Source organism: Megascapheus bottae, chromosome 22, assembly GCF_031878675.1.
Source record: "Megascapheus bottae isolate mThoBot1 chromosome 22, mThoBot2.hap1, whole genome shotgun sequence".
In the NCBI taxonomy this organism is placed as follows: Eukaryota; Metazoa; Chordata; class Mammalia; order Rodentia; family Geomyidae; genus Megascapheus; species Megascapheus bottae.
The window spans coordinates 2,506,874-2,527,811 of NC_143530.1; the positions used below are offsets into that span (position 1 = coordinate 2,506,874).

Sequence of the window (20,938 nt, forward strand, 5' to 3'; positions counted from 1 at the left end):
GTCTGCAAGTGCCTGGAGGACACTCACAGAATTTGCGTCCCCAGCCCGGCTTTCAGCCTGGAAGTGCAGCCCGCCGCCTCGAGGTGGGCGCCCGGGCCAGCGCCCCGGCGGGCCTTCCCCGCGCGCAGGCTGCGCCGGTGGCCGGCGGGCGGCGGAGGCGGGCGGCGGTGTTCCCGGGCCTCTCCGGGCGCGCGCGGTGCAGGAACGCGCGGGGCCAGCGAGGGGAGCTGCAGGGCCACTTTTCCTGGTAAAGCGGCCGGCCGGCCCCGCTGGAAGCCACCCTGCCTTTTGTTTGTTTTCCTGCCCGCGCCCGCCAGCCGCCGGGTCCCGCAGCTCCGCCGAGCGCCCCGCGGCCCGGGGGGCCCCGCGCGCGCGCGCTCGCCGCGCCCGTGAGTGGGGGTCGGGAGGGGGAAGCCGGGGTGCGGCGGGGGAAGCTGGGGTGCGGGCCCCGTCCCGCGATCCCCCGGACCGCCGGGGCGCGGCGGAGGGCGCGGGCTGCCAGTCCCGGGTCCGAGGCGCGGCGAGGGGGGCGGCCGGCGACCCCAGGCCGCCGCGGACCGCCCGGCCAGGCCCCGCGTCTGGAGAGCCGGGGCCCCCGTCCGCGCGCGCCGGGCACCGTTTTCCCCGCGGGTCTCGGCTGCTGGACGAGCTCGCGGGTGTGGACGCGCCTGCTCGCGGGCCCTGCCGTGGCCGTGGCCGCGCCTCGGGTCCGCACGGCCGCCCCGCCCCGCCGGCAGCCCTGCCCCGCCTGCGGCCGCTGCCTCCGCGCTGCTGCTTTCTTTTCCTGCAGATGTTTTGTGTTGTTTGTTTATTTTATTTATGATTATTATGGTATATATATATATTTTTTTTTTTTGGCCAGGGACAGTTTTGGTAGGAAGAGAAGCTGGATAATTACGGTTTTCACTTCTCACAAGTCTGAGTGAGTGGTGTTTTTTTTGGGGGGGGGGCGTATTCCAGTAATACACGGTTCCATTGCTGAATATGAAATGGAAGCGAGCTTGGAATCTGTGTCCTTAACATTTAAGCCATCGAGGACTGATATCCCGGCCATACAATTTAATCAGCTATGGAGTTAATAGCATGCCTAAATATGCACATTTGAAATAGTTTCTGAACAAAGCCCTACAATTTGGCAATCTTTAAAGCCTTCTTAGAACCAGGGATTGTGAAACTTTGGGGAAGTGGGCGTAGAAAAGAGTGCTGGGGTTTTATTTTATTTTATTTAAATAGAATGACATCTTCTACCCTACCCTACGGGATCAACCTTAAAACCCTCCACCCCTCCTTTCCTCCTTCCTTTCTATTCTGTCTTAACTTTCTTCCAAGTGAAAACCAGTCTAATTTCACATGGCTGGTAGGGTCCCCTCCGGAAACCACCCTGCCTGAGTGGGTTACACTCCTGCCAGCTTTGTGAAGGGAATCACAAACTTAAAATTTATAGAGATCACAACCAAGTATTTTTTCCTCCACTTAGATTTTTGGGTTCCTACAGACTAAATAAGCTACCAGGACAATGACAGGCCGTTTAGAGTTGTATTTATTTTTGACTGTCCAGGCTCATCAAATCCCCTTTCCATACTTTCAGCTGTTTTTATTTGTTTGGTTTTGGGGGTTCCTTATGTGGAGATTCTGTCAGTCTGGGATTGTCTTCAGCGGTCTTTTCCTTTGCCCTTCCTACTGTGAGTCATCCAGGCCTTGGAGGTGTGTTTCCGGGGGCCTCTCCTGGGGCACTGCCCAGCCTGGCTCTGCCCAGCCTGGCGCTGCCCTGCCTGGCCCACAGTCTCTTGCATGGCCTCCCAAGCACGCTGCTGCTGAGGCTCAGGACATTTTCGCAGTGAGTAAATGAATGAATGAGAAGCTTCCTTCCTTCCTTTTCAGCTTGCTGTGGCTGCCCATCTCCCAGCCCCTACTAACTAGGGGTCTTTGAATTGCGCTTGAGAGGCAGGGCCCGTACCTGGAGCCACTCCGGCACTCTTACTTGACCTCACATCTTTGCCCCAGTTGTCCTGAGATCAGATCCTCCACCTCTGCCTATAGAGTAGCTGGGGTTAGTTCTACATTGGGTCTGGCTCCTTTTCTTCTCATCTCATCTTTTTTTTTTTTTTGGACACAGGTACTGTCCCTTGAACTCAGGGCTCATGCTGTTGCCTAGCTTTTTTCACTCAAGACCGGCACTCTACCACTTGAGTCACACCTCCACGTTTGGCTTTCTGCTGGTATTAACTTGTACCAGCTACCTTCAAACTGTAATCTTCAGCCTCCTGAGTAGCTAGGATTAGAGGCCAGAGCCACAGGCACTCCGGCCATCTAATCTGTGTAAGCATCACTTCATCCCATCTCCAGGCCTTGTGGCCTTATCACTGGTAGCTGTTTCAGGGTGCCCTGCTGAGGGGCCAGGCTCTTTCCCCCTGAAGCCTCATTATGCACACTTCTCCCTCTGGAGCTCTCCTCCTCCGCATTCTAAGTCTTACTTTCATAGCAGTTTCTCCACCATTTCTTTAAAGCCTAGGGGTATTTGTTCGCCTTTCACGTTTGCTGCATTGATCTCTAATTGGCCTAGACTATTTCTGAGCCTCTGTAGGGCAAAGGCCATGTTCAATGTGTGGTAACGTGTTGTGGGCCCGGAGGCCTGGCAGAGCTGTGCTCAGGGTTTGGCTCTGCGCTGTGGTCACAGGGCCTTGGTAGTTCCTGCAGTCAGTACTGGAGGAGAATGGGGGAGGTGCTTCCTCCAGTGGGGTGCAGGGCAGCCCTAGCTGGGTCCACAGCTGCCACATGTGGCCAGGTTCTGCCCATCTAGGACAGGGACCATTCCCATCCCCAGTGCTAAATGTATCTGGGCCAACTGGTCACCCAGGGGGCCTAGGTACCCAGGCGGTGACTCCCTCCGAAGTATCTGCCCTCACCAAAATGCCTGAGCGCAAGCTTTTCCTGGCCACAGCTCTGCTTCTGGGATCTGTTGCCATTTTCCATCTGATCTTTGCCAGCAACACTTTTGCCTTAAAAAAAAAATACATAAAAATCTTCTTCTTTTTTTTTTTTTTCTTTTTTTCATTGCTGTTCTTGCAGCAGACTCTTCCATTTCATGTTGTAGGGTCTTGCTGAAAGGTGTACTTAACGCTTGTGTCTGCTTGGTGAAATGCATTGTTCTGGGTGGTGAGCTCGCGTGAATGTGTACTTTGGCAGCACAAGTTGCCTGTGGTTCCTGGGTGGGGTTTTGAAAGAGTCTGGGCACCTCGCTGAGATGGTGACAGGTAAGCCTCTGAACTGTATCTCATGTAACTGTCGTGCTTGCGCGAGTGTAGCCGTGGTTTTGAAAGAGTCTGGGCACCTCGCTGAGATGGTGACAGGTAAGCCTCTGAACTGTATCTCATGTAACTGTTGTGCTTGCGCGAGTGTAGCCGTGGTTTCTGAGAAGGGTTTGTGACTAGAGGAGAAGTTGATCTTTGGACCTTGGTGCTGAAGGCTGCTGATGTGGCCGAGTGACAGAACACACCCGCAGGTGGGTGTGTGCTGGGGATCCACACGGTTCTCGGAGGCTCAGCTAGCAGCTGTCCAGGTTTCTGGTTCTACTCACCTTTGAACTATAGCATTGACTTCCTTATAGAAATACATGGGGTATAGAAAAGTACTTTGCGAAACGATAGGGAAGCCAGGCCTTGTCCACGACCAGTTGTCTTTCTTTGTAGTCTGGGGCATTCCTGTTGCTCTGCCACTTAAGTCCTGTCAGCTGTAAGCACCTGTGCTGTGAAGGTGGACTGGCTGGATTTTAGAGGTGGACGTTTGCCTGGGGCCTGCGCCTGGTAAGAAGCAGGTTAGATGAAACTTGAGCGGGATTTTGCAGAGAATAGAAACAAAGTAGACCAAGAGGCAAAGATGACACATATGCCTCCGTGTGAGATTGGCTGTCAGATGTTTTCCTCAATCGGTGTAAAGCTTGTAGAAGGACTATATGTTTTGTACCTTAGTCCTAATACAGTTTTTGCAAAGAAAGCGGGTACGAGAGGTGATGGGGTGGACTTGATGGTATAGAAAAATTGCTTATAATCAGAATTTCTCTTTGCAGCTCCATAGTCACTCATTTATTCAGTCAGCGTGTCCTTTTGAGGAGTGCAGCATGTGTCAGCATGCCAGACACTCTTTCCAGCTACCTGGAATATAACTGCGAACATGATTGAGTTTTGCCCCAACAGAATTAGGTTCCAGAGATAAGCGTGTGAGAGAGAGAGACAGACAGACAGACACACAGACAGACCTACACACTAGGAGCAAGTGAAGCTTCTGTGGAGAAGGGTAAAATGCAAAAATATTTTTGCTTACGTGTAGGATTTTTCTGTTTCCAGGAGTGGCAAATTATAATTGGCCGATCAAATTCTGTCCGCTGCTTGCTTTTACAAGTAAAGTTTTATTGGAACCTGGCCGTATGTGTACGTGTTGCCTGTGGCAGGGTTGGGGAGAGAAGGCAGAGATGGGCGCTCCTCAGAGCCTCCAGTGTTTACTGGCCCCTCGGGGGAGATGTTGCTGATCTCAGCTCTGTGTTGGGTTTATAGAAAGTCACCATTTCTAACCTGATACATGTTCTTGATGTGTTTGTGATAGTGGTGAATCATCCAAGGCTAGATGAGAGAGGTCTGTGCCTTACTTCAATGTGCAGTGGTATTTAACAGCACTGGAATTGATGTGCTTACCACCCTACCTGTCCATCCTAAGACCTGGGGGGCTGGGACAGGACCCTGCCACAGGAACAGTTCCCTCCCCTCCTTGCCTCTCCCCTGTCCTCTCTTCTCTTCTCCTCTCTCTCTCTCTCTCTTTGTTGGTTGTGGGACTTGAACTCTGGGCCTGGCCACTATCCCTGAGCTCTTCAGATCAAGGCTACCACCCTAACCCTTGAGCCACAGCACCACTTCTGGTTTTCTGGTAGGAGTCTCTGGACTTTTGTGACCAGGCTGGCTTTGAACCATGATCGTCTGATCTCAGCCTCCTAAATAGCTAGGACTACAGACATGAGCCACCCGTGCCCGGCCTCTTTTCTTTCTGCCAAGACTGGGGCTTGAGTTGAGGACCTGAGTGCTGTCTCTGAGCTTTTCTGTTACAGGCGCGAGGCACACTGGTGCCTGGGCCTACCAGTCTTCACTGACCAGGGCGACTCTCGTCCCAGCTCACGCACACTTTCACACATGTTGGGGGAAACTGATTTTTTTTTTTCTTTCTACTTCTTAAGCCTTTTGCTCTTTCTTCAGTTCTTCATGGTCTAGAAACACCCAAGTCATTCAACGCAAGCGATTGAAGACTTTCCTTTAAGATTTGGGGTGTGAGCACACAGCTCTGATCCTGAAGATAATGTACAGGCATTCCTCATGGGGTTAGGAGCCCTTTTCTCAGAAGGCCAAGTTTAAGGCCTGAACCAGTGTCTGGACCTCAGAGAAGGCCCCGTAGTGAGTTACTCGCTGTGGTAGCGAAACACATCTTAGTGTCAGTTGTAGGGCTTGAACTCAGGGCTGCTCTGCCCCTTGAGCCACAGTGCCACTTCTGATTTTTGAGTGGTTAATTGGAGATGAGAGTCTCATGAGGACTTTTCTGCCCAGGCTGGCTTTGAACCACAATCCTCAGATCTCAGCCTCCTGAGTCCCTAGGATTACAGTCATGAGACATTGGCAACTAGTACTGAACAGATCTTTAATGGTCTCTTCCTTCAACCTAAAGATGAAGCAAGCTCCACAGGGGAGGGAAAGAAAAGGCTTCTTTTTGACTTTGTAGCTCTTCTTCCACAAGCAGAAAAAGAAGCAAATTTTCCCAGAGGCAAAATGCTTAAAAGATTTGTTTGCTAAAAATGTATATGGACAGAGGAACCGAGTCCCGGAGAGGAACCCAGCAGCTACATTTGCTATTTTTAGTGCACTTTTAAAAGAGATGAGCAATATTGACTTATTCTTGTCAGGTTATGACACATTCAAATCTAGAATATGGAGTATAATTATAAGCCTGTAAAGACATAATGAAATTCAGAAGCACGGTGAGAGGGCTGTTCCATGATTTGCTCATAATCCACATCTCTGGGAACAGAGGAGTGTGAGACTTGTGTATAACATGGCAGGGAGGGCTATGTGCTCTTCCTAATGTCTGAGCAGGGCAGACAGGTCTAAGCCACACACGAGTGTGTGCCTCTCGTTTTCAAAGAAATACATAATTGTGGCACTTGCTCTGTCTGTTTCAAAATGAAGAATGAGCTACAGAGCATATTTGTTCATGTATAAAAGTAGAACAAGCAAGCTGGGTGCCCAGGGCTCACTCCTGCCATCCTGGCCACGCAGGAGGGCTGTTAGCTTGTTAACTACCACAAAGCCAGAAGCTGAGCTATGGCTCAAGTGGGAGTGTCAGCCTCGATTGAGAAAACTAAGGGATAGCGCCAGATTCCTGAGTTCAGGCCCCAGCACTGGTATATACATGCACTTCTGCACATGCCCCCGCCACTCCCGTACCTAGAGAACTTTGAGACTTCTGAGGAGGAGGAAGTAGGTAGAGGACGTGTGAGGGGTGGTAAGGATGCCTTTTCATGTGGGTAAATGTTATCACGAAACCCTCCTTGTACAACAGATACATGCTTTAGGAAAGAATGAACCGCAGCTGGCCCTGCCCGGCCTGACTCCTGGGCTGGAAAAGAGCGAAAGTGCTGGTCCCCAGCAGACATCCTGTCCCTCTGCAGAGGACTGAGGCCAGGGGGAGGACAGGAAGGTTTCCCCAAGGTTACCGAGCCAAGAAAATCATGTTTCTTTCTGAGATTTGCTAGAACTCTTTGAACCAAAGAGAGAGAACGCTGCCTGTCTCTGGGTTGGGCATCAGCCTATTCAGAGTCGCAGGCTCGTGGGCATGGAGAGGCCTTGCTGCGCCTGAGGCTCCCGGCCCCCAGGGCTCCGCCCCGACTGTTTCCTGGTATTTACTGCCTTTCCATGTCAGGACATCAAAGCATTTCTGGTCAGCTCAAAGCGTTTCCTGCCTTGACTTTGAAGGTGAAGAAACAGAATCATTGAAAGGGTTTGGAGGTTCTTTCCCAAAGAGTACAGAAAATAAAGGCCAGAGACCAAACTTGGCATTTGGGTCATTTACACAGCGTTTGAAGACCTGCGGTTTGCCAGAGAGAGGAGCTGCGAGCACAGGAAGCTGGAGGAGGTGATCCAGAGGGCCAGGCTGAGGGTCGCTCTCCCCAGGGGAAGTGCTGTGGTGCCCTTACTTACCTGCTGCTGGCCGTGAGTGAGCAGATCAGGAGCCAGCCCCTCGAACGCGTGAGCCAGATTGCATCCTCCCACTCTAAGTGGGTTTGTGTCAGGTGTTTTGTCGCAGTGACGGAAGGCCACCTCAGTAAGAGTGGGTCTGTGGTGATCCATCCATCACCTTTGGGCGAGGGTTGTGCGTGCCGTTTCCTGTGTTCACGGTCTCCAGGATGCCTCTGGCTGCAATCCGAGAGTAGATTTCCTCGTTGTGGCCTTCCTCTACCCTCGGAGCCTCAGCCCCATTTGGGCCTCCAATATTGGGACCGTAATCCCACTGCTAAATTGTTTTTAATTGAAGTGCAGTCTCTTTGCTTGGCTTAGATTTATCATGGTTCGGGGGCCGGGAGTTTGGCCTAGTGGTAGAGTGCTTGCCTAGCATGCATGAAGACCCGGGTTCGATTTCTTGGTACCACATACTTAGAAAAAGCCGGAAGTGGTGCTGAGGCTCAAGTGGTAGAGCTCTAGCCTTGAGAAAAATCCAAGGACAGTGCTCAGGCCCTGAGCTTAAGCCCAGGACTGGCAAAAGAAAAAGAAAAACAAAAACAACAACAAAAAGATTTATCATAGTTCGTTAGATTTATCATAGTTCGTTTGTGGGGCTGGGGTAGGGGACTGGCCTGAATGCAGGGAATCCTGAAAAGAATCAGTTCTGTAGACTAACGTGCTTCTTGTGGGGCATCATGTGAACCGCCAACCTGACGTGAACACATGCAAACACCTTGGTCTGAGCTCTTGTGAGGTTGTTGGGTAATTTCCTAAAATAACAATACATTAGGAAATAACTACCGTGATGTCATGACCAGAATTGAATTCGTTCCCTGATAACATGATGAAATGTAACAAGGAGGAACAGTTAGCATGGGAATATTCTGAATGACCCAGTCCGTCTCCATTTTAATAGCTCCTGATTCCTTTCCAAGAGTTTTCTCAACAATAACCTAGGCCAGCATTGTTCCAGTGATATAATGTACTGGAGTGAGAAAATAGTAGGGCATTGGCTGTCAAAGAAAGGCATCCACTCATAATAGTTGCTAGATGTGAATCAGCAATATAACACCATTTCAATACAAATTCAAAAGCAGCGAGGCCTATGCCACTGCAACTGGAATTATTACTGAGTTCTACTCACCGCTATTCATCAAGAGATGGAGACGTGTGGAGATCTCAGAGATGAGCGCCAGAGACAATTAAAGGACTGGAAAATGGATCCTGCAGGGAGCAGTTGAGCAATTAAAGCTGAGACACACACTTGACAAACGATTCCGTGTGTGTACACCTTCTTACAACACGGTTCCTGTAAGGGAGCCATGGAGAGCTAAATATGCAGTAAGTAGCTGAAGCTAGAATATGCAGCTTTGGAGCAACCCGAGTGTGGCCTAGTGGTAGAGTGCTCGCCTAGCACACATGAAGACCCGGGTTCAATTCCGCCCCACCACATACATAGAAAAAAGCCAGCAGTGGTGCTGAGGCTCAAGTGTCAGAGCCCTAGCCTTGAGAAATCCCAAAACAGTGCTCAGGCCCTGAGCTCAAGCCCAGTACTGGCAAAAATAAATAAATAAATACAACATACAGCTTTGGGTTGGACATGAAAACTATTCTGTGGGTTTAACACACACACACACACACACACAGAAAACTTAGTTGAGCTCCATTGTCCCTAGAGCAAAGCATACTTTTTTTTAAAAAAAAATAAAGGATGTGATCTATTGGAAGTTTTTTTGTTTTTGTTTTTTGTGGGTCATGGGGCTTGAACTCTGGACCTGGGCATTGTCCCTGAGCTCTTCAGCTCAAGGCTACCACCCTATCCCTGGAGCTACAACCCTACTTCCTGTTTTCTAGAGATAATTGGAGATAAGAATCTCGGGTTCTTTAATGCCGGGATGGCTCTGAACCTCGATCCTCAGATCTCAGCGTCCTGAGTAGCTAGGATGACAGGTGTGAGCCACTGCGCCCAGCCAGTTGGAAGTTTTGGCCAATTAAAACTCCCGTGACTCTTCATCCCTCCCTCCCTCCATCCCCTCCCCCCTCTTCCCTCTTACCCTTCCACTTTTCCACTCTCCCTCCCACCTTCCTTCTTTCCACAAAATGCCCACCTGTGGGTACATATAAGACAGTATTTTACTATAAAACAGGCTTGAGTTAGATGATTTTGCCCAACTGTAGGCTAATGTGTTTTGAGCACATTCAAGTAAATTAGGCTGACCTATAATGTAGGCAAATATATTACGTACATTTTGTTGACAGTGCCAGGATTTGAACTCAGGACCTTATGCTTGCGCTTATGCTCTATGCGTAGGCCTTGAGTTATTCTTGTTTGTTTGTTTGTTTAGCTTTTGCTTGTCTAGTAGTCACACTATTAGCACTTAGTCATGAAGAGTTTTGGATCACAGAGGCCTCTTTCTGGAGAGATTACTTTTAATGTCTTGTGGCTTCTGTGAGTTTATGCTGTTAACTGTGCTTTAGTGCACAGAACCCAGCATATTTAGCTCAGCTTCTCATTTTCACCAACTCTGGTTATCACATAGTTTTCTCAGACTGAAGAAAACATTGGATAAGAGCTGGTTCATTTCATTACTTTTCAAACATAGTGTCTCTTGACTTCATAAAGACACCGATTTGAATCTGAAAAGAGCATTGTTTAGACCTGAGATTGACAAGCTTTTTTTGTAAAAAACCAAATGGTAAATAGTTTAGACTTCACCACTGTAGTTATAGATATTCTCCGGGGATTTGTGTTTGCCTGGGTCCCCATAAAACTTTATTTATACAAACAGTGCCAGGCTGGGAAGTTTGTAATTCATCACCGATTTGGATATATGAACTGTCCATTACTAGCAGGTGTCCTCATCTTGAATTTTTCTCTGCAGGCAGAGACTGCCTTTTGAAACTATGTCTCTGGGAGCCAGTCACCTTCTGCTGAACACCTCCTCGCACTGGTGCTGCCATCGGAAAATCTGGTTACATTCTGGGGAGGCCTGCTAGGGCTGCGGGCTCGAGCCACCTGGGCCCTGCCATGCGTGTCCCGTGGCCATGAATAGATACACAGTCATCAAGCAGCTTGGGGATGGGACCTACGGTTCTGTCCTGCTCGGGAAAAGCGTGGAGTCTGGGGAGCTGATTGCCATCAAGAAGTAAGTTTCAACCAAGCGCTGGTGGCTCACGCCTGTCATCCTAGCTACTCGGGAGTCTGCGATTTGAGGATCATGGTTCAAAGCCAGCCCGGGCACTAAAGTCCATGAGAGTCTTACCTCCATTTAACCATCAGAAAACCAGAAGCAGCGCTGTGGCTCAAGTGGTAAAGTGTTAGTCTTGAGCTGAAGAGCTCAGGGACAGCACCCAGGCCCAGAGTTCAAGCCCCACGACCGAACCAAAAATGAAAAGAGAGTTTCCCCTTGGCATTCAGAAGTCCATGCCAGCCATCTGTGCTCAAGGTCTGTCTCCTGCCCCTATCTGCGCACTGACCCCAAACAGCTATCACTCATACGTCCATCTCAGTCTCTGTGGCTCAGCTTCTCTGCGGGGTCTCTTACAAGGTCTCTAATGTGGCTACAGTCAAGGCCAGCACTGGGGGTCTCGCTGGCGGCTGAACTGGGGAGGGACCTGCCTCCAAGCTCACACCATTGTAGGCCACAGTTAATTCTTGATGCATCGATGGACCCAAGGCCTCGGTTCACCTCTGGCTGTGGGCAGGAGAAGCTTGAGCTTCACTCCCTTGCCACGGGCCCTCCAGAGGCCCCACATCAAGTCATGGGCACTGAGACATCTGAAATGCAAGTCATATCTTTTGCTTTTATGACACCCTTGCACGTTGCTGTGTCTGCTGGTTAGGGGCAGGCTACATGGACGATGAGGGCAGTGTCATATTTCAGTCTCCCCACCCAGTCTATCTCCAGTAGCCTTCTTAGCATCCCTGTCTGTGCCCCCTGCAAACATTTGACCATCATACCCTAAATTCAATATTTTCACTGTTCCCCAAATTCTGTTCTTCACTATTCCTTATCTTGGTGAATGACAGTCCCGTCATTTGTCCTCAAAACCTGGGAATCCTCCAGCTCCCTTCATCTTATGACTCACCTTTGGGTCGCCTCTACTGTTGACTTTTGCTTCTCCATTCAGCCCTTGGTGCTTTCCACTGGTCATTAGCTTCTCTGGAGGGCCCTGACTTCCAGTCATTTCTCTTCACTGCAGACTGGAAAAATATATGTGTGTGTGTGTGTGTGTGTGTGTGTGTGTGTGTGTGTGTGTGTGTGTGTGTGTTTGCACATACTGGTGCTTGAACTCAAGACCTCAAGCTCTCAGTTGGGGTTTTTTTTGTTTGCAACTGGAGCTGTACCACTTGAGCCATGCCTCCTTTTGTTTTTATTTTGATGCTGGTTACGAGAATCTGGAAGATTTGTCTGTGGTGTCTGGCTTAGAAACACGATCCTCAGATCTCAGCCTCCTGAGTAGCCAACTTTATGGGCATGAGCCACTAATGCCTGGCAGTCCTGTAATTTTTATTGACTTTCCCATGTCTCTTCAAGGTTTTCCTCCTCTTTCCCCTGGCTTTCCAGAACCACTTTCCAGATGAGCGCCCCACCTTAGGTCCTTGCCTCTGCTTTCAGGAGAGTCCAGCGAAGATAACTTTCAATGGCTTGAAACCATTGACTATTTACTCATTCACTCACTCACTCGTTTGTTGCTTGTTTTGCTGGCAAACATGAGCTTGCTAGGAGAGCTTTCTACCATGTGACCATGTGCTCAGCCTGATGGTTTATTTTAATCGTTCATTTTAGGACCAAGGCCCACATTTTAGATGTGAACTACCAATTGCTGCGTCCTTTGACCCCTGTCAGCCTCCGTCAGTCTTGTCTCCTGTCGCTGCCACCTTGCCTGTTTGCTTTCTTCTCTGGCCTCTAGCCTTCTGCCAAGCTCTCCTGTGAACTCCCTGCCTCTCCCCGCTGCCTCCTGCCTGGCTCCTCTCTACTGGTCCTTCATGTCTGGGTTGCAGTGCTTCTTTATCAGAGAATTAGAAGTATCTTTCCATTCCACAAGCATGGACTAGATGGGGCTTCTCGGAGGCTCTTCATACAGCCCTGGTGTCTTTTCTTCATGGCACTTTGTACAGATGTGCTGCCTTCCAGCTGTTGTGTCCATTCCACTAGGGACATTTTCCTCATCTTTTTTGACTTGGTGTCCTGTGTGTCCTCCACTTAGGAGGGCTAAGTGGTATTTGGAGCATAGTGGCAGGGATTGAGCTCTCAACCAGGAATATGTGTCAAGAGCCAGGCAGGGAGACAGGGTCTGCAGGGTGCGTTAGGAACCAGGAAAGTCAGCCATCACCTGGCATCCCAGTCTCCTTCATCTGTGGAGACCGAGAGCTTTCAGCATCATCAACCAGGAATCATCTTCCAATTCCCAGTTATTTAAGAGCATGAGTGCCATCTGCACAAGGTGGGCTGCATCCCAACAGATCATAGGTGCTGCTGGCACCGGGACTGCCCGCGCGTGACTCCTGAGCCGCAGAGTCTAGGATGGGGCCACCCCAAAGAGTAGTGAGTACCGCAGCTGGCGTCAAACCTCGCTTAACTCTCCGTCAGAACTTAGCTCTTCCCTTGGACCGGCCGCCTTCATGTGGGTCATGAGCGCATGGCATGGGCCTACCATACTGGACAGCGCAGAAGACTTACAACAATTCCACTAGGCAACTGTGAATGCAGCGTGGTGTCCACCGATCCAGAAAGTTCCCTCAGATGAAGCCTGGGGGTAAATCCTGATACTGATTCTTTCTTTCTCCTCTTCTAGAATGAAAAGAAAGTTTTATTCCTGGGAAGAGTGCATGAACCTTCGGGAGGTTAAGGTATTTATGAATACACTAGGAAACACTTTATATTTGGCTGGTGAAAATAGCCTTGTAGGTATGTTCACAGTTGAGATGGTTATTCCAAGTGTGTCTTTTCATAATGCTGAAACAGTGGGTAAATGATATGATGTGCTGAAAAAGGAGGATAACTGACCTGGTGTGGGTGAATTTACTGCTCACAGACGCTTTATGTCTTCCATCGGTTCCCCGTTTCTCAGTACAAGTATATCTCAATGTTAATATAAATAGGGATATTGCGAGAATAATTGTCACCTCTACAGCTGTGACTATTCCTGTGGCAGGATGTGGACGTCTGCTGTAGAACAGCAGTACCTGGGCTGTTTGTTCTGTGCTCTCTGTGATGGATCGCAGTGAAGAGCGTTGGGTACGCTCTTCTCAGTCTCAGGCGAGGGGCACGGGTCTCTTACTCTCCTCTGTTCCAAATTCTCTCCTTGCTGTTTAGATTCTCCTCATGTCTCTGTCTGAATAGGCTGATTACTTTAGTTCTTTTCCTCTATGTGGGAAGAGGGACCAAAAGTAAATCTTTCAGACTTCATGAGCTAAAGGTCACATTTAGCCTGTGTCATGGGTACCTATATAACAATACTGAAAACAAATTCCCACAGATTTTAAATTTTTAAATTTTTTTATTTAAAGAATTTATTAACATTAATTTTTACATCCTATTTCAAATGACATGTTTAACAAACAAGTATTCAAGAAGGGACTCTATATGTACAATCACTGGCACTTAGATTTTAGAACATAATTAAAATTAGGCTGAGGGTTTGTATGCCATAGATACATATTAATCTATGTAATAAAACATTATGTCTGTAGAGTCATAAGTTTTTATGTCTATGTATCTGTGTTTATATTTCCAGTACCATGTCCATAGCATTGGGTATGTAAATATTGAGTCCTCACTCTTGTACTGTTTGGATTTAATAGCCACATATTAAGGATCCCATGCCACAGGTTTTAAATTTAGGACATATAAACTAATTTTGCATATACTGTTGTTTGTGTTGCAAGTCTTCTAGTGACATCCCTTGGGGTAGGGGGAGTGGGAGAGGGCACAGAGGTCAGACTAAATTTAATTTAGGCTCAGAGTTAGTGCTTCCCATCACTACACTGATTGCTTCTCAGTGAAAACTCCTCTTGCCTTAGGGACCATACAGAAATGGTCTGGATTTTAGGTGCCATACTGGATTTCACCCTTGGCTCACAGTGTGTCAACGTCTTGCCTAAATGAAAAAGGCTCTGAGAGATCTAAAACACAGGATGATCGAAGAGTCTAGATTTGTTCTCGCTTTGTTTTGTTTTTGTGACACAAAGAAGTGACTTGTATGGGAAGTCACTTTATTTTATCTTGTATTTTCTGTGCTGGTCTTATTGGTTACATTCAAGGCCTGGGTGTTGTTTTTACTCGAGGGTGGCTCTCTGGCACTTGAGCCACCTCCACTTTAGTCCCGTGGACTTTCCTGCCCAGGCTGGCTTCTGATCCTCGGAGCTCAGCCTCCTCTGTGGCTGGGATTGCAGGCAGGAGCCACCAGACCCTGGTTCACAGTATTCTTTGAAGCATTGTTTTAAGTAGTGCTGTGCAATTTCAGACATCGTCCTGAGATCAGGCTGCCTGAGTCTGGATCCTGTCTGTCCTGCCTGCAGTCTGTCTGCTTTTAAAAAAAAATTATTATCCTTAAAATTTCTAATTTATCATCTCAGTTTATGAGTAGAATAGATGCTGAGTGATGACCATCTCCCCTCAAGCCACCATTTGCTCAATCTACCTAGCTCTGTTTTCTTTTACTTAAAGCCACCTTAACTTTGATATCTTAAGCTCCTTGCTCTGCTAACTTCCCCTCTTCTCTTCAGTCTTTCAGTGTGTTTGTCGTTCTCCCTCAATTGAGATTGTGCTCACCTGCTCTCCCCGTCTCAGTCCCCCTCTTCCTTCCCTTGACCTTGTGTATTATAACCTTCCCACCCATGCCACTTCTCTGCACCCCAAATCAAATCAGCCATCCTCTGAAGCTCCGTGGAAGCTGACATTTTCCAGAGGAATTCAGTGGGAACACACCCTGCATCACACATACCTACCCCATGTGTACGCCCTGCATTGTGCCAGTACTCGCAAGGTCCATACCCTGCATTACAGTTTGTCCTCAGTGCCCTCTCCAGCAGAGGCTTCCCTGGAGAGTCCCTCTCCAGCAGAGAGCTGGAGCCCCTTTCAGAGCCAAGCAGGGGCGAGACTCACTCTTGCGGCTCAGACCTGGTGTCTGCACTCCCCGGCCATGCCTTACCCTGGCCCAGCCTCCTTCCTCAGGCGCTGGGTTGACTCTTGCTTCACTGAGCTGCTACTCACGGATGTCGACATCCTGAAACCTCCCACATGTCGCTTGTTTCTGCATTGCCTTTGCCACTCCGTCTGGTCTTCTTTATTCTGATGCGGGCATTTTGAATTTGTTGTCCTCTGTTCTTGGTGGCTTGTTGCCTCTTAAGAACAGACAGTGTCTTGTGCCCAGGATATCCTTGGAGCTCAGTAGGTTGTAGGGTGTTGATCAGTCTAGGAAGAAGGCACAGTTCGTACTCTTCTCCCGGGCTTCCATCTGTGCCCACTGGCCCCGGGCACACTGGTGTCCTCTGGTTCACTGCTCACACTCGTTTCTCTGACACTCGTGTCTCCCTCCTTTGGGACTCTTCCACATGTTTTGTTCAAGAAATGTGTCCATGGAAAGTGCCCTCCCCACTTTCATACCCATGTTTTAACACTTCCATCCCTAAACATGTTGTTTGCGCTCAGAAAGCAATGTCCTTGTTCATGGAATTGAAAGAGGAGAAGGGTTCGCGACTATGGGGTTCCCTGCTCGATGAGGAAGTACGCGGTTCGTTCTACCAGTCCAGTGACCCTCAGCTTCTTGGAGACTGCATGACAGGTCCTGTTTAGCCTGTGAACAAGCTGCAGTCATTGCTTCCTCCTGTTCTATGCCTTAAAAAAAAAATACCCAGAGACACCCAGCGGTCACCCCGTGCACAGCTTTATACCTGAACAGAGCTGCTGTTCACTAAGGCAGAGGAGTGCTTCTTCTCCTTGGCAGGATGATGGCAGGAAGTGTGTACACTGCCCCCAGCCACCTCTGCAGGTCTGCAGATGAGTCAGCGGAGGTGTGCACCCTTCCTGAGCCACCTCTTGTGTCTGGTCTGACTCCTGTGATCTTTGCCTTTGCAATCCTTACAAGCCGAAAGAAGCCTGTCACTTTCCAGTGGGGTCTTTCTAGTTCATGTCTCCTCTCCTCCGGGGTGATTTAAACTCACCTCCTAAGAAGGGATGTCTAACATCTGGACGTCCCCATGGCACGGACATGAGGAGAATCAGGTGGAGGATTATTCTTTTGTGGTCAATAATTGGAGCAATTTCCTATTCAGAGCATCTGAACCTTGTTAGCTGGTGATTTCAGCTGAACTAGCTTCTGTCTTCAGGCTAGAAAGTTCAGCGTCTTGGCTTCCTGTCCTGCTTGCCCTCTGGCTGCTTCCAGCTGTACTCCAAAGTCTGCAGGCAGAGCCTCAAATATCCCCACCCTGTGCCTGGTGGCTGGGTGCACACAACAGCTCTAGCGGATAGTCAGATGCTTACTTTCTTGTTCAGCTCATCAGAATCATTTTTCTAGGTAAAGTTACCATTGATTAGAGAGATGCTGTTTGTGAAGATGCCCACAAAATACAATACGTGACATGCCCACCCTCCTAAATAAGTTACTTGTCCTCAGCTTTGATTAGGATAACTCTTGTTGCCCCACACATTTTCTCTAATTTTGTTTCATGTTTTTCTCTCCAGTCTCTAAAGAAGCTTAGCCATGCCAATGTGGTAAAGTTGAAGGAAGTCATCCGGGAGAACGACCACCTCTACTTCATCTTCGAGTACATGAAGGAAAACCTCTACCAGCTCATTAAAGAAAGGTACGGCCCGGCACGCGTCGGCACCACAGACCTCTGTGTGCGCTGCCTCTTGTCCCCGGAGTCCTTCTCTGGTCCTTTTGGAGCCTGCTGCTGGGCTGAGAGAAGACACTGCATGAGCACCTGACCCCCATTCCTGTTAGGGAACCCCAAAAGAGCTCCAAGACGGAACAGACACTGCCCTTCTCGGTTCCCAGGGGGCCGAGGGCGGATCACGGCCGCCAGGGGTGTGCGCAGCTTCGTCCTAGGCCTGTTGTAGCTGCCGCTCCCCAGTAGCCAGAGCCTCCACGGGGGTGGGGAGGCTCCTCGGAAACTTCCCCTGCCATGGGGGATTTCGAACTTGGAAAATAAACCATTTGCAAGCTGGGCACTGGTGTCTCACACCTGTAATCCTAGCTTCTCTGGAGGCTGAGGTCTGGGGATTGCGATTGGAAGCCCGCCCAGGCAGGACAGTCCGTGAGACTCTTGTCTCCAATTAATCACCAGAAAACCAGACATGGTGCTATGGCTCAAGGTGGTAGAGAGCTAGCCTCAAGTGCAAAGGCTCGGGGACAACACCCAGGCCCTGAGTTCAAGTCCCATGACTGACTGAAAAGAAACCATGTGCTCGAGATGCATTGTACTTTCAAATGAAAGGTCTATGAAACTCCCAAGTTAACCAGCAAAAAGCCAGAAACAGAGCTGTGGCTCATGTGGTAGAGTACTAGTCTTGAGCAAAAAAGTTAAGAGACAGTACCCAAGCTCTAAGTCCGAGCCCTGGTACTGGCTCGCGGGTACAGTTTAAAAATTAATAAATAAAAGAACTTAAATCTTTCCCATGAATCACAGCTTATATCTGGATATTTCTTTCTTTCCTCCTTCCTCCCCTCTGTGTGTGTCTCTCTCTCTCTCTCTCTCTCTCTCTCTCTCTCTCTCTCTCTCTCTCTCTCTCTCTCTCTCTCTCTCTCTCTCTCTTTCTTTTTGCCAGTCCTGGGACTTGAACTCAGGCCCTAAGCATTGTCCTTGGGCTTCCTCAAAGTTAGAGCTCTACCACTTGAGCCACAGCACAACTACTGGCATTTCTATGTATGTGGTGCATACATAGAAATTAAACCTGAAATTAAACTTGGATCTTCATGCATGCTAGCAAGCACTCTACCACTAGGCCAAATTCCCGGCCTCTCTCTCTCTCAGTCTTTATTTGGCGGGGGGAGGGCTTATAGTCCATGTTGGCCCCAAACTTGAGCTCTTCCTACATCTATCTACCAAGTGTGGGGAATATAGACATGCAGGGTTATATCCAGCTCCATCTGTAGATTTTTCTCAATTATGGTAGGTGAAATTTTATTATAAAATTTTTCATCTTTTCTTTGTAATATAATTGAATATATTCAGCATTTATAAGTTAGGTCCTCTGTGTTTTGCTTTGGTCTTTATAATCAAAGGACCTGATAAGAAAATATTATGTATGAGCAAAATGTTCCCTTGATTTCTTATGATGTAATCAGAAGAACATGAACACAGGAGACTCCTTGCAATACATAAACTCACATTGATGGCTTTGTTTTTTTCTTCCCCATGTAGAAATAAGCTGTTTCCGGAGTCTGCTGTAAGGAATATTATGTACCAGATACTACAAGGCCTGGCCTTTATTCACAAACATGGTGGGTGATTAGGAGTTGTGTACATCTAAATAGTCATGTAGCGTCACCACGCTGGAGAGTAGAAAGCTTTATTCTCTGTTGTAACTAATGCCAAGGCTGAAGAATTGAAGGTGGCAGGAGAAGGGGCTTTGAAATACATGGTCTTTTGGAACTTGATTTTTTGGATATTTCCTTACCGCATCTTTGCTTGTGAGGTATGGCTGTAAGGTTTATTCCTGACCACTACCCGATGTATTATGAGAGAGCTACAATTAGAATTCTGAGACACTTTGTATCTATTCACTGCTGTTTCTTATTTTTCTAAGGTTTTTATATTTCAGTTTATTTTACAAGAGCTTAGAAGTAGCCTGAAAAGATTTGTGCAATATAGGAAAACAAAACCAACAAAAACTTAAAATTGAGCAGGGTGCAGGTTAATATGTAAGATCTATTTGTCCGTCAGCTTCTCGGGCAGGAGGAGCAGAGGGTGTATGTTCCCGTCCTAGAGGGCCTGCCGGGCTAAGGATGGTCTGTTCTGATAGGCCACCCTTCTCCAAATATTCACATGTCAGTGCATATGTAATGTAGGTGTGTGAGTGTAATGTTAATATGCTCCTTTATATGCGTGTGTGCGAAGCAGTTCACAGAGCGGGCCGTGGGTGTCACAGGCCGCTCCTGGGAGCTTGCTCTCACGGTGAGGTGCGTTCTGCCTCTGGGAGCCAGCTCTCCAGGGAAAGAAGCACAGCCTGCAAATGGTTGCTAGGGTTGAATTCCACGTCTCTCAGCGTTCCCCCACAGGGCATACACATGTGGCTCTCCTCACTGCTGACTGAGCAAGGCCAAAGCATATAGGACACAGGAATTCAGATTGTCTCTTTCAGCCTTGTGCTGCCCTGCACACCTAGGCCACATGGAGCCTAAATGGTGACTGGTGGCGGCAGGGGATTGTCAGACAGTGTTTGTCCCCTAAGGATTTTCTACTTCTATGTTCCGCCACCATCTCCCGGGCCTGACCTTGTCTTTTACCCATCTGTACCTGTTTGATAAGAATACTGTTGTCATAAATCCAGCGTTATCTGAAATCACAGCGTCTACACAGAAAGGCCTTCTCTGTACAGCTGGAATAGTTAAATAGTCTCCGCTCATGTCCACATTCCAGCGAGACTCTCGGGAAGAGTGTGGGAAGGAGAAAGGCCTTCCCTGTGGACTGTAAAGTGCTCCTTACCCAGTGTTAGTAATGAAAATAAGTGAGCACAGCAGGTTATCTGTTGTTCAACCTAAGTTCAAGGTGAGTTCCTGCCTCTGGAAGCTGGGCAGTTCTGAGCTAGCTGTTTCTTGTCCTAACAGTACTCTGCCTTGGCATAATCTCCGAGTGACCCAGCTAAAGGATCTCCATTGTCCTGGGACACAGAGAAACACAGGGCCAGTGTCACAGACACACTGTATCAGGACAGAACACGTGCCAGATACGAAGCAGAGCATCCGTCATCTCCTTGAACCTAATTTGTGTGTGTGTGTGTGTGTGTGCGTGAAGGTCTTTTGTGCTCAGGGCTGGTGCTCTAGCACTTGAGCCACACTTCCGCTTCTGGCTTTTGCTGGTTAACTGGAGATGAGTCTCGTGGATTTCCTGCCCCGGCTGGCTCTGGACAGATCCTCATACCTTAGCCTCTCAGGTGGTGAAGACTGCGGGCGTGAGCTTCAGAGCTCGGCTTGTGGCTGCAGTGTGCGGCATGAGTGCTGGGTCGAGGTGTCTCAGCAGCCTGGTTTCCTGCTCGGATGCGGGCGCAGAGCAGAGGCGGCTGGGAGGATGTGCAGAGCCAGCTTGGATCTGAGGTTCCCTGTCTCCACAGGCTTCTTCCATCGGGACCTGAAGCCCGAGAACCTCCTGTGCATGGGCCCAGAGCTCGTGAAGATCGCAGACTTCGGGCTGGCCCGGGAGATCCGGTCCAGACCTCCCTACACAGACTATGTCTCTACTCGCTGGTGAATGTGCTTGCCCCCGCGGTGCTCCAACGTCCCCTTTACACCGGGGCAGACACGGGCAGTGGGTGTGTCGTGCTGCACGGGGTAAAAGCCAGGGTTTACATGATTTAGAAGGGAAGCCCACCATCAGTACAAGTGAACGCTGTGTGTAGGCGTCCCTGAAAGTCCTGTGCAGAGAGTTCTATGCGAGAGAGTCTCCACGGGCGTGTTTGAATAACCCATGCCGTGGAAATGATTTATAGCTTGCCATAACTGGAGGCTGGCCTCGTAGG

At 48.9% G+C, this 20,938-nt stretch overlaps 2 protein-coding genes across 6 annotated transcripts in view; both read left to right on the forward strand.

The window, feature by feature from the left end:
- LOC150047566 (uncharacterized) lies at nucleotides 1–10,250 on the forward strand. Of its 4 annotated transcripts, none has more exons than XM_090355479.1 (2): nucleotides 1–83; nucleotides 10,136–10,250. In XM_090355479.1, the coding sequence occupies exon 2, from the start codon at nucleotides 10,158–10,160 to the stop codon at nucleotides 10,248–10,250; it is 93 nt and encodes a 30-aa protein (XP_090211605.1). In that variant the 5' UTR covers nucleotides 1–83; nucleotides 10,136–10,157. The 4 variants fall into 4 exon arrangements, with proteins under 4 accessions (XP_090211605.1, XP_090211606.1, XP_090211607.1 ...); XM_090355480.1 differs by lacking the exon at nucleotides 1–83 and adding an exon at nucleotides 317–389; XM_090355481.1 differs by lacking the exon at nucleotides 1–83 and adding an exon at nucleotides 868–922.
- The window catches only part of Cilk1 (ciliogenesis associated kinase 1), a 21,398-nt gene continuing 10,663 nt past the window's right edge, over nucleotides 10,204–20,938 (forward strand). For both annotated transcript variants that reach the window (XM_090355477.1, XM_090355478.1), the window contains exons 1-5: nucleotides 10,204–10,399; nucleotides 13,053–13,107; nucleotides 16,943–17,064; nucleotides 18,625–18,704; nucleotides 20,534–20,666. In XM_090355477.1, coding sequence (XP_090211603.1) covers nucleotides 10,299–10,399; nucleotides 13,053–13,107; nucleotides 16,943–17,064; nucleotides 18,625–18,704; nucleotides 20,534–20,666 — 491 coding nt within the window. In that variant the 5' untranslated portion in view covers nucleotides 10,204–10,298. The remainder of the gene's footprint in view (nucleotides 10,400–13,052; nucleotides 13,108–16,942; nucleotides 17,065–18,624; nucleotides 18,705–20,533; nucleotides 20,667–20,938) is intronic.

Excerpts from the sequence above, each read along its gene's own strand:
- LOC150047566 (XM_090355479.1), top strand. The coding sequence starts at position 10,158 with ATGTCTCTGGGAGCCAGTCACCTTCTGCTGAACACCTCCTCGCACTGG.